This window comes from Anomalospiza imberbis, chromosome 1, assembly GCF_031753505.1.
Source record: "Anomalospiza imberbis isolate Cuckoo-Finch-1a 21T00152 chromosome 1, ASM3175350v1, whole genome shotgun sequence".
Lineage (NCBI taxonomy): Eukaryota > Metazoa > Chordata > Aves > Passeriformes > Viduidae > Anomalospiza > Anomalospiza imberbis.
In genome coordinates this window covers 93,204,001-93,220,074 of record NC_089681.1, presented here as the reverse complement: position 1 = coordinate 93,220,074, position 16,074 = coordinate 93,204,001, and the positions used below count along the sequence as shown (strand labels likewise).

General features: G+C 38.3%; 1 protein-coding gene across 1 annotated transcript in view; it reads left to right on the top strand.

The window, feature by feature from the left end:
* DCDC2 (doublecortin domain containing 2) overlaps positions 1-16,074 on the top strand; it is a 50,134-nt gene that overhangs the window by 13,423 nt on the left and 20,637 nt on the right. The window contains 5 exon segments of the mRNA XM_068200161.1: positions 194-270; positions 390-521; positions 4,657-4,800; positions 5,633-5,687; positions 7,162-7,348. Coding sequence (XP_068056262.1) covers positions 194-270; positions 390-521; positions 4,657-4,800; positions 5,633-5,687; positions 7,162-7,348 — 595 coding nt within the window.

Genomic DNA, 16,074 nt, shown 5'->3' with positions numbered 1-16,074 from the left:
TGTGCTGTGGTTGTTACTCAGCACACACATAAAACTACAGCAGTAATTATGTGGGCTTTGTAGAAGGTGAAGCTGGAATGGAATAAAATGCATGCTTTACAGACATGCTGTCCCACTTACTGATGGTGGTCAGGGTAAACTTTTTCTGACTATGAGGACTGTGTAACTTCTAATTCTTCTTTTGTTCTTGCAGGTCAAGCCAGTTACTCACAGCAAGATCACTGTGTCAGCACGGTTTCAAAAGCCTCTCCAGGAGCCCTACACTATTTTGTAAGCAGAGTTTTCACTTAGTGGATTGCCCTTTCAGGGGTGGTGGTGGTAGTGTGTTCACTTCAGGTGAGCTTTGTTTAAAATGCTCCTCCAAGTTATTTTACTTTGCTTTATTTCAGCCTGATTGCTAATGGAGACCTTATTAGTTCTGCAGTGCGCCTCCTCATTCCCAGGAAAACACTGAATCACTGGGATCATATTCTTGAAATGGTTGCAGGAAAAGTTACCCTCAGAAGTGAAGCAGTTCACAGGTATAAGGAAGCCAAATATTTCCCAGATACATTTTATATGCCTAGATATGTTTCTAAAACTCCATAGGTAGATATAATGGATAATTCTTATTTTATGGGAAGTTTCACTCTAAGAAAATTAAAATACATCAAAAGGCCATAAAGTGGAAATAAGTTGACTCTAAGTAACCTTCAAGTTTCATTTCAACTGTTATTTAAAAAAAAGAATATCTGCAATTTGCTTAAACTGGTATTTAAAAATTATTATTTATTAGTTAATTATTTAATTAGCAGGTCTGTAATAATACAATAAGAATACAATACATTTAGAACTAATAAATAAAATAAACGAGCATGGTAAAGTTGGTGAAGATATTTTGAATGTGAGATACTTGTGCTGTGTGTTACTCTTTAATTTTGATAGTTCTTTAAATTCATTGGAGCAAACAATTTCAACGAGATTATTATGGGTTCTTTGGGGTTTGTATACCTGGGGCAAGACTAGGATGTGCTTCATATTCGGCCCTCAACCTCTTAATAAAAGCCAAGGCCAAAGTTGTTGTTGGGGTTTGCCAGTTCCAGTATCTGAGCTAGTCTGAGTTGTTGAGGTATCCGAGGAATAGGAAGTCACCTCTTGGATGGGTAGGTTTCGGTCCCTTAAGGCTTCTACAATGTAAAATAAGTTACCTAAAATGGCATTTGGTAGTTGTTACAAGTTTTAGAGAAAAATGATAGATGTGATGTCTGTGAGAAACACTGCAGTGTAAGTGGGTTCTCAAGCTGTGCAAGCAGATTATCGACATTCCAGTGTTGCCCCATACAGAGCACATTACAGAAATTTCTTCATCTGGTGGGAAAGGACCTTTTGTGGAAAATCATTCTTCACAGCCTATGCAATGTCTGAGGCTAAGCTTGCAAAATCTTTCTCAAAACAGTGAAGATAAGGTAGTCTTTTAGTTCTTCTGCTTGCTTTCCTGTTTGATAAGAGTGAGAGAAGATTGAGGTAATGCTGTTGAATATTAGTTCTCACCAAGTTTTTCCTCTCAGCCCTGCACTTCTTTGCTCCTATTAGCTGGCTGCTTAGGCTTTCACTTGCAGCAAAGTAAACCTACATGTGTTGAAACTTTCTGGATCTGTTTCTCTGCTAGTGTAATTCAGAGGTGAACAAAGCGAGGAAAGACATTTACAACATACCAATTCTTTCTGCTCTCAGGTTGTTTAGCAATTTAAAAACCTTTCACATTTTATTCTCATTAGTTGGTGTCACTCTGGTGAAACTGAATGTTATATATGAAAGCATTCAATATATAACTAAGATTCCTTTTGAGACGTTCCCTTCAGTGCTCATCTTTAATCCTTCAAAAATAAGATAATATACATGACATTTTTAATTATTTAATATTTTCCCCTTGCTGGTTTTCTATTAACTCAATTTTCATTTTCTTTTCTTTAAAATATTAGAAATACATATTAAATCCATTAGTAAAGTGATTGTAGTTCTCTAATAAGTTACACATTACTTGCTGGGGTTTAATGAAACTACATTAGCATTAGGGGAGATCTGGTAAGACCACTGATGCTGGGAAGATATAATTTCTCATTAAAGAAGGATAAGTGGACTTACAAGAACCTGCATTATGTACAGGGCAGCTTTTTCTTTTCCATGTTACTAAAAGACTTAAAAAGCTACCAAGTCTCACAGTTTCGCATGGGGCTTTTTAAAAAAGAAATTATTGATCACCCTGATCGGAATAGAGATGCAAGCAAGAAATATGAGAGGGGAGATGATGGGAAAGCAGCTTTTCTGCTTGCCAGATTGTTGATGAGGATGGGGTGCAGCAACCTGATGGGCAGGTACTGGGTGCATCAGCAGCTGGGAATTCGGGGACATTGTCCCAGAAATTGTGTCTTTGCTGTCTCCCTTTTTCAGCGTGTATGCTTGCTTTCTTTTGGTTGTTACTTTTTAGATTGGATTCAGGAGGGAAAGTGGAAGTCCACTGACATCTCACAAAGCAAACTTAGGTCATCCTCAGAAGAAGTGACCACAAAGACATTTTTGTTACATAATAAAAGCCAGAAAGAGCCTAGCTGGTCTGTGAATGGTTGTGGCAAAGTGGGTGGGTGAAAATTGTGGCTTCAAAATTCAGAAACTGTAAAAAAGTAGCTTCAGAAATTTGTGTCACAAAACTTGTGTGTGCTTGTTAAGTCCATTTAGTTAGTTGTTTGAAGATTCACTTTTAAAAAATTAGTTTTTGATTTCATTTTCATCTTCAGAGACAGATTATGTTTGATTTCACTATTATGATTATTATTTTCAGGGTGAAAATTAAAATTAAAGATTGCCAGGTAATCTGTAACATTTTTTGAGTTATATCAAATAAACAACTTCTGTGCTTTAAATATAACATTAAAGCACAAGCAAAATGAAAGATCAGGAACAAAAGAAACCCCATTATTTTGTATGTACCCCTCTATATCTGCATCCCAATACAAATATATAAACAATTCTGAAGCTGTGCTACACTGATTTTCTGTTTTTTCCCTCGAGTTCCCAAAGCAAAGTGCAATCTAGCAGAACACAGCAAGATGAATTCAAAAATAGGCTTCCTGCTGATTTTCTGATAGCTTGTTTTATTTTCACTGTTTGTGTGTAACTGATGTAGACTTTATGGTAGTGAAACATGAATTGCTCTTTGAATTGCTGGCATGCCTGTGGAATGTTTGCACTATGAAATAAATATAAGTAATACAAACGAGGTGCTCCAGAGTTAGCATACCTCTTCTTAAGGAAGCAGCAATGCGATCTAGATTTAAAATAGCTGCAATTTCATCTTCCAAATTTTCAGTCTTTCAGTCTTTGCACTTAGAAACGTGTTCCCATGTGGCAGGAGACACACAGAAAATTAGGGGACTTTCACGAGGGTAATACAAGAAAGACATGCAGGAACATGTGCAGCAAAGGGCCACAGAGAGGAAGGGCTTGAAGATACTTGTTGTGTGAGGAGAGCTGGGACTCCACAGCCTGAGGAGGAGAGGGATCTTTTAAATGTGTGTATATACCTGGTGGGTATGAGTGAAGAAGGAAGAGCTGGGCTCTTCTCAGTGGTGTGCAGGGATAGGACAAGAGGCAATGGACACAGAATGAAATACATGAAATTTGACTTGAACAGAAGAAAAAAGAAATTTACAGTAATGGTCATCACATATTAGAACATGTTCCCTAGAGAGGCATTCAACATTCCTGCATTTAAGACTTTACTGAAAGTTGTTATTGATGACTTTTAAATTAAATATAAATGTAGTTGAGTTTTGAACCATACTTTGTAGGAAAGTGCTAATTTGTTATTGAATGTTCCTCCTTACTCACTTTTGACCATGCTAAAATAAAATCACGAACTTGACAAGGAAGTAAATTCCCCCCACCAGTCCCTGATGCATTTCTTTCTTCTCAAAAAGACGTCATTATGGTAAATATCCACCTGGTGTAATAGACACAGTCATTATTGGTATGTGCCCAAGATACATGGCTTCTGGTTTTAATGTAGTACTGTATTTCCTGTTAATCCCATCAGGTTCCAACCTTCTGATCTACACAACGTAACAATATAAATGCAATATTGGCATGGTCTGTGTTAGGTGGACAGGGCTTTCAATCATGAATGCCCTGTTCTTCCCAGGTTACTGCATAGTTCCCTGAGTACAGATAGAAGGTGGAACTTGGTAGGAGAGGGGGTGGGGAACTCATGGAATAGATTCCTTCCAAAGTAACACAGAAAAGTTATTGAAGACCTTAGAAATATAAATTAATTTATTTCTTTCCAGAAATTATGGGAGTATTTAATCTATTATAACACTTCATAGTTCATTAGTTCTATAAACACTTTGATTTTAGTTATTTTGCTGTTTTTCCTTGATGGTTTGTTTGTTCTGTTTTTTTTGTGGGTGTTTTGGGTGTTTTTTTTTTTTTTTGGTTGGTTGGGTTTTTTTAAAAATGTAGTTACTGATCACTGTATGGTGTCCGCTGTACTTTATTGGGTTTCATATCTGGAAATTCAACATATATTTAGTGAGTTTAGATTAACATAGTTTTCAGTGCTCTTAATGCACCTAACTGAATGTTAAGGTTTATTATAATAAGCATTTTCATATTTTTCAGACTCTACACTATAGATGGAAAGCTTGTTCAGAATGGGTCAAACTTGGAGAATGGGCAAATTTATGTTGCAGTAGGTAGAGAAAAGTTTAAGAAATTGCCATATGGTGATCTGCTGTCCAAATCTTCAATGAGAAGGCCACAGGGGTAAGTTCTAAAGGTGTGTGATACACTTCTGTGTGTTTGTGCATGTCAATTTGTTTACAAAGTGCCACCAGTAAAAGTACAAAATTATTATTCCAAGAATGATGCATGGGTTAGTATGGATGCAAAACTTCACTGTCAGCTTCTGAGAAAGCTGAGATAAGAATAACAAAAGCAGAAATGGAAATTCAAAAGATCCGTTCATCTCATAAGCATTCCTTTGATCATGTATCACAAAATTAGCATCTGAGAAAAATTAATCCAAGTCAAAGTAATCCTATTATTTTTTCCTTGGGATACAAATGTGTAGAGCTGAATGAGATTGGGTGCAGCTACAGCAGTTTAGGTCTACTCTTGTTTAGTAATGTTTTGTGAACTATATACTCCCTTAAGATTGTTCTATGTTTGGGTCTATTTTTTGTAGGCTAGAACAATCACATAATAGAGTCCTAAACTTGGTGTCTGTAAAGAGAAATTTTTGCTTTTTGTACCTTTGGAAAAGATGAAAATTTGGAACCATTTCATTGAAATAAAAGGAAAGAAATGGAAATTGTAAGGAACATTCACATAGTAATTTCACTGGGTACTGCTCTGCAAGGTTTTGGTATATAAAGTATGTGTTGTGGGGTAATGCACTTTTTGAATAAGTTAATGATTATGCATTTAAACATAGTCTAGTAAACAGAATGAGTGATGCTTAGAGAAAACATGCAGTGAAAAAAACAATTACCTCTGTTGCCACAGCCATCTTGGTGTTATCTGCCTTGATTATAGATACACAGTGTCTGTGCCTGTGACAGTGTACACAATTCTAATATATGGCTTATTCCTGCAGTTCCAAAACCTCTGTACTACCTCCAATTGTGGGATCTCGAAAGTCTAAAGGCAGCGTAAGTATCAAATTTCTAATTCAGCTAAATTCTGGGAGTTGGGAAGTCCCTATCCTTTGGGTTTTAATTAAATCTGAAGAAAAAAAATCCACAGCCACATGGTGACATGCTTATTAAAGCCTGATGAATCTGTAGCTATTTGCAATGTCAATTAGAAGAAATCTGAGAAAATATTGTTGTGATAAGCTGCTTTGTTTTTGATAAAAGCTTCCATAGGAAAGATCAGCTGCTGGCTTGAGGTCTTTCCTAGAAACCTGATCATATATATATCATTTATTTATTCAAATTAGATGCCTAAAGGAAAAACACAGAACCTTTTACAAAACATTTTGCAGAAAACTGTGTTTCTGAACCCTGAGTCTGAAAAAGGCCCTAAACCAATTTGCAATCTGATATGTTTTATTCTAGGTAACCACTTCATACAGAGCTTGATCCTTCACTGCTTTGTGTCCTGTATAGCTATTTATATGTGTACAAAATGAGTCAGGGAACCATTAAGGTTGGAAAAGACCCCCCTGGTCATTGAGTTCAATCTCTGTCCTATCACCACTGTATCAAGTAAACCATAGCTCCAAGTGCCACATCCAGGTGATTCTTAAACCCTTCCAGGAATGGTGACTCCACCACTTCTCTGGGCAGCCTGTTCTGATGCTTAATCACTGTTTCAGTGAAGGAATTCTTCCTCATGTCCAACGGGAACCACCCTGGCATAGCTTGAGGCCCTTTCTTCTTGTCCTGTTGCTTGTTGACTGGGAGAAGAGCCTAACCCCACCTTGCTACAAGAAGATCCTCTGTGGATTTAATTTTAGTACCAAAACAGAATATAAGTATCTGTTTTCACCAGTTCTCCACAAGTGCAGTTTACTGTACAAGTACAAGACAGCAGGGAATCAGGCTCACAGTCTGTCATTATAATTGTGGTAGTCGATCATGTCCATTCACTGTTTACAAAACAAAACAAAACAAGTCTCTGGAGCCGCTAAAAAGAAGTAAGCAATAAAACATACAAGTTTCTGTTCACATTCCATTGAATGTGTTACTGCCCTGTGAAGACTGTCATTCTCCTCCAGCTTCTCTTGATGCTTAGAATAATGCCCAGGTCTCATTTACACAGACAATGATTTATTAACAAGTCATATTAACGTGTTGTATCTTGTGGGTGTCCACACATATGGATGAGACATAGCTGCATATAATATGCATGCATGCATAGATTCATCTTGCCATTCTTTTCATTAAATAAAACATTATTTTCTTCTAGTAAATATGTGATCTTTCTTCTGGAAGCTGTTGAGAATTTAATTGGTCGGGTCATACACTGGGATAGTTATACTTCTCTGGATGATTTAAGATATCACTTAAATGTACTAATTGTAAATTATTATGCTTCTTTCACACCTGATAGCAGTGCTTAATGAAAATTTTAAAATATACTTTTTAATTATCATTGATAATTACATCCTCTTCTTTTCAGGGAAATGACTGGCAGTCTAAATCTACCAGTGACTGGGGAGAAAACAGTTTCTTACCTCAGCTGAACAAAAGGAAAGATAAAAAAAGCCAGAATCCAGAGAATTCTGTGTCCAGATGACACTTTTCGAACCACTCTACAAAAGTAAAGCAGACAGTAAAAGCTTCCACAGGAGTCCTTCAGGATAATGGTCAGTACTGAGATAAACACTGTGGTAGCATAGTGGCTTTTGGTCTTCAGTTAAACCAGTGAAATAGTAGAATCACACGTTTGAATAGTTATTGAATTGTCCATTTACTCTGGAAAACTGGAATTGCCAAAGTACTTTCTGCTTAGGAAATGCACCTGTGCCTAACCACTACCTTCCTGGCTTCATTTACAGAGCACAAGATGCAGTATATGATTTTTAGTATATCTTGGAAGTTAGCTCATATGGTTCTATCATTATGCTTTTGGTAAAGGAAAATAAAAAATATATTTTCACCATTTTCCTACTGTTCTGCCCTGCAATAAGGTGAAGAAAAGGAGCTGGTATTCTCAAAGGACTCCTCGTTGTCCCTGAGAATCCCTGATTACCTGCCTGACTCCATGTAACAAAACAACTAGAGGCTGGGGGAGGAATACAGACAGAAACTCCAGTTAGCTGGTAGCTGCTGTGACTAATTCTACAGCAGACCTGCTGGAGGCCCTTTCAGAATTTGCCCTTCTCTGTACTGTGACAGCAGTGGCAGCAGTTTGCAAATTTAGACATAAACATCCTCTTTGAGAAACTGTTTTTCTTATCTTATAGTGTGATATTCCCTTTTCCCCCCATTTCTTTAAAGATCTAGAATATATATATATTTTTTTATATGTATGGCCATTTTTGATAGGTAGAACATATATGGGAAAATACTCATGTCTCTGTATGTAATGCTGTTGCTGCTCCACCACCTGCTGACAGAATTGGTTGGAAAGCCTCTAAGTTTATTGAAGAAATGAAGAAGTTCATTGAAGTGTGTCTCACTTCAGCTTTTCCATGCTTTGTGAGTCTTGTGTAACTAGGAGAAGCTGTTCAGGCAGCCGATTGTCTAGTTTGAGCTCAAGTGTATTTTCGGAGAAGCTCTTGGTTCTTTCTGTGATCCTCTATTTTACCTCCATATATAAAGACCTGTTAGTAAAAGTGGGAGTGAGCAGTTGTAGCCAGGTGTGGTTCAAGCTCTTCTCCCAGGTAAGAAGCAACAGGACAAATGAAAATGGCCTCAAGTTGCACCATGGGAGGCATAGATTGGATATTAGGAAAAATTTCTTCTCAGAAAGGGTTGTAAAACATTGAACCTGCTGTCTAGGGAGGTGGTGGAGTCACCATCCCTGGAAATATTCAAAAAAAGTATGGATATATCCTCGAGGACAAGGGTTAATGTTGAACATGGTGGTGGTGGTGCTGGGTTGACGGTTAGACTTGATGATCATAACTATTCTATTATTCTAACTCTTGAGAAATTAAAGTCTTTTCACTTACTTCTGACTCACTCAGTGGAGTGTGGGAGCTCCACTGTAGTCAGAACTTCAGTAGCTTGTAGTGAAGTAGTTAAAAGAAAAGGTACTACAATGACTCTGAAGGGTCATCTCCTGCAATGCTGTTGTCTTTCTGTTGTCTTTTGTGCATTCTGTTCCGGTCACACCTCAAGATGGAGTGACCTGAAGCACAGGCCAGGCAGGCTGCAGGAGCTGTGAGCCCTGCTGCTCTGTGAGTATCCTCTTGCCCAGCCAACCCTCATTGTCAAAGACTGCCCTTGACAGAAAGCCAGCATTGCAGAAGTAAGCATTATACCATGGTCCTTGTCATTTATCTATCTCATATAATACAGAGGGTAACGTTTTGTCACATCTAGATGCATGAGGTGTAAAGTAGCTTTTCAACAAACCATTAGCACATTCCACCATCCTGTTTGCTTGGGGATAATAAGAATAATAATTTCATAATAATATGAAAAATTCCTTTGATACTCTCCTTTGTGTCTCAGTGCTATACCGTCATGCTGGTCAAGAGTGATCTATTGACACTTTTTTTGTAATCTGGAACAGGAAGACTGGAAAAGCAGTTATAGAGCCCTGAAATAGTAGCTTTGGCATTAGCATACCTGCTTTTAGTGACAGCTTACAGTCTAAATACCACTTTTATTCCTGTCAGTACATGCTTAAAACCATCAGATGTTGAAAAAATTTTCTCATTCTCTTCAGAAAACTTTTTGTGGGCTTGATATTCCCATCGGGCAATTGCCAAGATTCTTCTTTAAAGATATTGTATCTTAAAATATTTTCTTCATGCTCTGTGATTGCAAGGGTGTGTGAGGTCCATTGTTTTTCCCCAGGTAAACATAAACAGACTTTGGCAGTATAACATAAATTACTTTGTTCATTAAATTCTGGTGCATGGGCCCTGTTTCTTTTAAAACTTATGTCTAATTTCTCAGCATCGTTTGGGGTGTTTAGTGAAATTTGAGCTCCTCTATCAATCGCATATTTAAAAGGATGTTTTCTAGGTCCTACTGGTAAGTAAATACAGGGCTTGTCCTTATCAGTCCATTGATAGGTCATAATGCACCAGGTGATAAAGCCTGAAGTTCTCCCAGCACTTTGTGAAGTTTTTCTTTCATCTGTTTTCCTCTTCTCAAAGGCTTGCGGGTATGTTTTTTTTGTGAAAGCTTTTTTTTTTTTTTTCATGTTTCCCCTTTGCACTCTTTTCACTAAGTGTTTGCTAGTTGTTGCCTGAGAGCTGCATAGGGAGTATGTAAAGCTACCGCCTTCCTTCACAGCTCATTTTGCTTCAGGGGTGTTTTGATCCTTCTGTCTCAGGCAGGGTATGTTTAAAAGTCCTCACCTGGCACTCAGGAAGTCTCTGCACTTCAGTTTTTGGGCCCCTCTCAAAGGCCTAAGTTTGTTCTCCAGGATGGGTTTCCCAGCCCATTTCCCTTGCATGGTTTACTGTGTCATGCAAGAGTCTTGCACAAGAGGATAGGTCATCTTGGGGATCTTGTAACACTTCATTATGCATTACACCTCCTCTTTGACTTTTCTTTGTCTTCTCTATTTTATCTTGTCACCTACTGAAAACATTTTCAATGTTATCGGGGTTTCTTTCAATAGAGGTCTTAACATATTAGGATCAACTTCTGCGGAGATTGGGATGTGTCTGTTTAAGCTCCACACTTTGCCTTGTAACAGAGATGAATATTTAATGAGATGACCATGTGGGTATGGAAGCTGGTCCTGCTCTTTCCATAACCTCTGTTCCTCCTGCCCAATATGCAATCCTGCTGATTATTGAATGGGGTTGATTGATAGGCTCAGGTCCTATGTTTAATAAGACTCCTGGCTCCCAGTATCCGTCAGCTTCACTTCCATTCCGCAGTATTCTACCTGCTTCTGAGAGACTTACTCTCAACAAATTCTCGGTCTCTAACTCCCCTGTTTTTTTTCCGTATTTTTCCTGTATATTTGCCACTTACAAGGGGTCCCAGGGAGTAGTTCTGACCATGTTTTTTTTCTGACCTCCTTGAGTTCCTTTGAACACTTCAGTCTTAATTATGGGTACCATTTTTAATTCTAGAACTGCTTTTTTTTTAGAAGAGAACCTAGAGGTTCAGTCATTTCATTGGAGTCCCATTCTCACTTATCAGCATTTTCATCAGGGTTTTCCCAAATACCACCATTTCAAGGCTCAGGTGATACTATTAATTTTTGGATTTTTCTAACAGGGATTGGTGAGTTTTAATGTCAGCTCTAATTTGTTTTTCCCCAAAGTTTTTTGCTATCCTTTGGATTCTTTTAACTGTTGTTTTACCTTGTCATTTTGATATCAAAAAGACAATTTTTTCTTTCTTTTATTTACTATCTCAGATGCTTCGTTTATTTCATAATTTGTTCTCTTTATTGCCATGCAGCCTTTAAGCATAATCTGCACAAATGTAGTGTGCTTAGCATTAAAATGATGGAAGTGTGCTGAGAACTTAACAGAGCAAAGAATATTGGGTTTTTTTTACATTTTAAGCATTCATTACAAGTTAATGTGAATGCTATGCTACAACTGTAGTTTTGGTTTTTTTTTTTGTTTTTTTTTTTTTTTTAATATAACAGAAAAAGTCCATTTAAAGATACTGGGCCTTTGGGTTTCAGAATACAAATAAGTGGACATGGCTTCCTCTGGCAGCGAGACATGCTGTGTGCGTACTCATATTGTCCCGTGCCTGTATGCTTTATTTACATGTCTGCTGAGGACCTGTCATACTTCCCTTTGGGTTTGGAAGGAACTTATGCTGCTGGGACAGTATGTTGGGATCCAAAGGACAGGCAAAGGGTACATTCCCTTTCCTGGGGGCACTGCTTCACCTGTTGTTTTCAGTACCTCTTTATACACTGGAGACCTGCATTAACATCCAGTCCAGCTTGAAAGGGCAGAATACAGGCTGTTCAAGCTCTTCCCCTTCTCCTAATGGGTGTGCTTTTAGTGCTCTGAAAAGTCTCCCTGCCAGCAGAGAATCTCCCTTGCTCTGTCCTCGTTTCTCACCTTGTCTCTGGGTGAGATGGACCCCCACAATGATTGTGTGACTAGTGGGGCTGCTGATGACAATATCTTAAAAGCAGGTAATCAGATTTTGTCATGGTTTGACACTGGCGCAATGCCAGCGACCCCATGAAAATGCACCTTTCCAAATAATTGCTGTGAGATGTGATCAGGAACACAGCAGAGCAGGCCCAAGCTTAATAACAAAGAAAAGAACTTTATTAAACTACTACTACTATAAAAACTACAAACACTACATTCTGGATGAAGACCTTCCAAAACACCCCTCCTCCTCCCACCTAATTTCCAAACAAACCCAACAGTGAGACACCACCCAGGATCCTGATCAAATTGCCACCCTTCAGATAATCAAATACTCAGTCCTTCAAGGGAGACAGGAGTCTCTCCTGTGCCACAGACCCCCCAGGAAACACAATTGCCACCCTTGTGTTTCCATGTCACACATGGCAACCACCCGGAGAAAATCTGCCATGGTGACACTCTCCTTTCCATGTCACAGTGCTCTCACCACCATGCATGGACAGACTGCTCATAGGGCTCCTTTAAGGATGCTTTGCCATGGACCAAAAGAGACAACAGTTCAGTTTCTCATTTTGGGACTACAGTCCCCCCCATTTTCCCCTGGGGCTGAGGGTCCAAGAACAAAGGTCTTCTTCTCCTCTTCTTCTTCCTTGAAGATAGAGGGCTTCTCCGCACCTTCTCCAACTCTCCTCTGTTCTCTCTACTCTGCTGGTAATCACTGAAACAGGTGTCTTGGCTCGCCAACGCACCCCCCTAAGTGCAGCTTCTGTCAAAAGAATTTGGTTCAGTCTATGGCTAACAAGAGAAGTCCAGCCACAAGCCACTCCATCATCTCCTTCCAACTCAACAATTTCCTCTTCCATCATCTCGGATCCCAGACTGTCTCCTTCTTCCAATCAAGGAGGAGTAATATTTTACAAAGCCTTCATTTCCCAGGAAAGGGTTAAAAGCTCAGACTCCCTGGACGGCTGATATCTCTGCCCAACAGCCAATTCCCAAGGCCAAGGCTGGGGCGCCTTCCCCCCCCCCCCACTCTTTCTCCTCCACGCCGGCAAAGTTACAGGTACCGTCTGGACTCTCTATCTCTTCCCTCTTGGGGGGGGGAATGACAAAGACATCTCCGCTTCTCTCCACCCTTCCGTCCACAGGAGCTGGCTCAGTTCCAGTCCTTCTACCCCTCGGCTCACCTCGACCAGACCGCATGGCTTCCCCTCCCCCACCCAGCCCCATGGCTGGGCAGGGGAGGTCTGCACAGCACCTTGACCGGAACCAAAGAGAGCGAGCTCTTGGGAGTTCTTGCTTTTAAACCCCTGTGTTCTCAGAGGCGTATCCACACCTTTAGTGGCCACTTTAGGTGCCAATATCCAAACTTGACCACTGATTGGTTTGACCCAACTTCCTGAAAGAATTCACTTCCATGTCAAACCACGATAGAGTGGTTTATCCTCTCAGCTGACAGTGAAATTAGAAATCTAATTTCACTGAAGTGCTGAAGGGTCCTGAAGTGTTGGATATATCAAGTAGGTATGTGATTGCTTCCTTGCTGCTTTGAATGATGACTTTTTCAGGTTCATTTTAGAGTGAGGAGTCTTATTCTGAAATGGCAATTTTCTCTTCATGGCAAACTAGAAGCTAGCTTCAGGAACACAGAGATAATGGTGACTCCCAAGTACTGTTTTGATCAGTACAGCTCCACTGTCTGTTCTGAAGGCTCACTGCAGTTTCTAAATTGGCTTTGCAGTTTTATTCCAAAACAGTCCTTCAAATTCAAAGGCTTTGGATTGAGTAAGGGAAGCATTTATCTCTATCTTAGGAATTTTATTTAATTTTAATTATAATTTTATTTCTTCCTGATGGACATTGAAAAAGACTTTTGGCATTTTAGCTGGCTGCATTTGGTTGTTACTGATAAGTGATTAATTAATTTTAAACCAATAAACTGCACAGTGAGTTTATACATGCATATTTTGGGGTGCCTAGAAATAGATAAAAAGAAAATGTTCATAGTAGCAAATGTTTCATGTATTATTTGCTGTCCTTTCCCCTGCCAGTTTAGCATTGTATGGCATCTTCTCTTGAGTGTTAGACTATTTGAAAGTGATTGTTTCCTGGGTCTTAACATCTGAAGAATTATGCACATAGTGTATTTAAGTCTTAACCTAATCTTCCAACTGAGTTTAGTTGGGCTAACTGTGTATTTACTTTGAATTTATTTTTTTTTAATACACTAAGAATTTCACCAGCATGCCATTTATATTACAGCTGATTCATGTCATAATCCTCTTAAATCAAGGTGATTAAAGAATTTCCTAGAGTTGAAAGCTCTTTGTGCAAGATTTAAATTCACCATGTCTCAGGGCAAATCCAGTATATTGTGAGCTGATGCTTTGGTGTTTGTAACCTATAAGGCACACTATTAGTGTTATAATCAGACTTCCACTGCACTCACAGAAACCTTAGTAACATTGAATATATTGTATGCAACAGTAATTTCAATTGGAAATGTGAGGTTTAGAGCTTAGACTAGTGCATCTGGTTCAGCAGAATTTGGATTTATGAAAGTGACACACCAAAGGTACATTTAATTATCAGCAGCTTGGTTGAGGTTTAAAAAAGAAAAAAGGACAGCAAACCACCATCAAGCAAAAAAACCCCCAAGCTATTAATTTGTTGGTTTGTGCCACATCCTATAAAGAGTATGTGTAGGAAGTTGATCAGGAAATTAGCAAATTCAGAAGTGTAGCAGAAAATTTTTGGAGGGGAGAGCCCTCATCTAAAGCCTGTTCCATTCAAATACAGTAGTTTAATTGTGGTCACATGACTTGCAAAATAACTCCCTATATAAACTGTAGAAGACGTTCTAGAATTAATAGACTGTGGGGTTTGAGTTCTTTCTGTGATTTGAAGTCATAGAGTGGAGATGGGCTGAGACACTCCACAGTTTTTCAGATCTATTTTTGAGTATTATGAGGTCTTAAAAGTTAGCAGTCATCTCAATTTCCTGGATTTGTTATTGGCTAAAAAAAATGGAAGAAAAATGCCAACCCTTACTTATAAGGAAAGCTGTACAGAACCCCAGGTCTTGCTGTCTTGGTCTGAATTGGTTTCAGTAAAATTATGAACTTGCCAAAGAGTACAAACCTGGGCTGCTGAACAGTGGCTCTTTGTTGGAAATGGGCCTTGTTCAACAGTGATACTTTTAAATTAAATAAACCCCAAAACACACACAAAACAAGAAAATAAAATTATGTTGTATGCAGGCATAAACAGATGTCCTCCTTTTTCTTCACAGCAAACTATTCAATTTTATGTGCCATTTTTTATTTTTTACATTTTGTTTTTAATTTTACTTACTGTTTTTATGACACAGCCTCTGTTGTAAGTCACATTAATTTTTTTACAGTCACATTAACTTCCTTCCTTACATATAGAGCTTGCAGATATGAAATGGCTCAGATTTCCACAAAATATTCAGTGCCGATTATTATTACAATGACTTTTAAAATTTCTACTACTAAATATTAATCAGTTTAAAATTTGAAATTCATTAATATCTCTATAATTTTGTAAATTTTGCTGCAATAAATGTTTCAGTTAATGATTTTTGGGAAAGGAGCTTATATAAAAGCTATTTATTCCTGTGTTTAGTTATTTAAAAAGAAGTACAGATTTCTTATGAGATAATTTAATATGTAACTTAATAGATATTTAATAAAGTCATATAATCTTGTTTATCAAAGTGTATACAAAGAATTCCAGCTCAAATACTGAATGGCATCAAATAGAAAATGATCTTTGATTTTAGCCACTTGCTTGATTATACATGCACCACTTTGTGGTTTCTTTCTCTGCGTACTGAACTGAATGCACAATACACTGAACACTTCTGTGTTGAGACAACTACTAAAATGTGACCAGTGAAATGTTGTTAGTCAAAATCTTTTGAACATTTATAAATTTGCTCTTGTGAGAAACTTATCTGTTCTGTACCTATCAGGAGATTAACAGGTAAAAAAAACCCTAGAAAATAGCTAGAAATTTCTTCTGAATGGGCAGCAGAATCCTTTCACATAAATGAATTCCCCAGGGCTGCAAAGCCAGCAAGAGCTGGTATGGGTAAGAGCCAAGACAGAGTAAGTAACTCTCAAAATGAAGGTCTTTTACTTTTAGGAGTCATTGTGCAAGTCATTAAGAAGTCTTAAAATTGTCTTAAATTGAACTGGTTTCGTCTGTCCATTTGCAACAAAGTCACAGAGCTGAACAGCTCTGCAGGAATACAGTACCACCTTCTATCTTTGGTGAAAGCAGCTGAATCCTGAGCTGCTTAT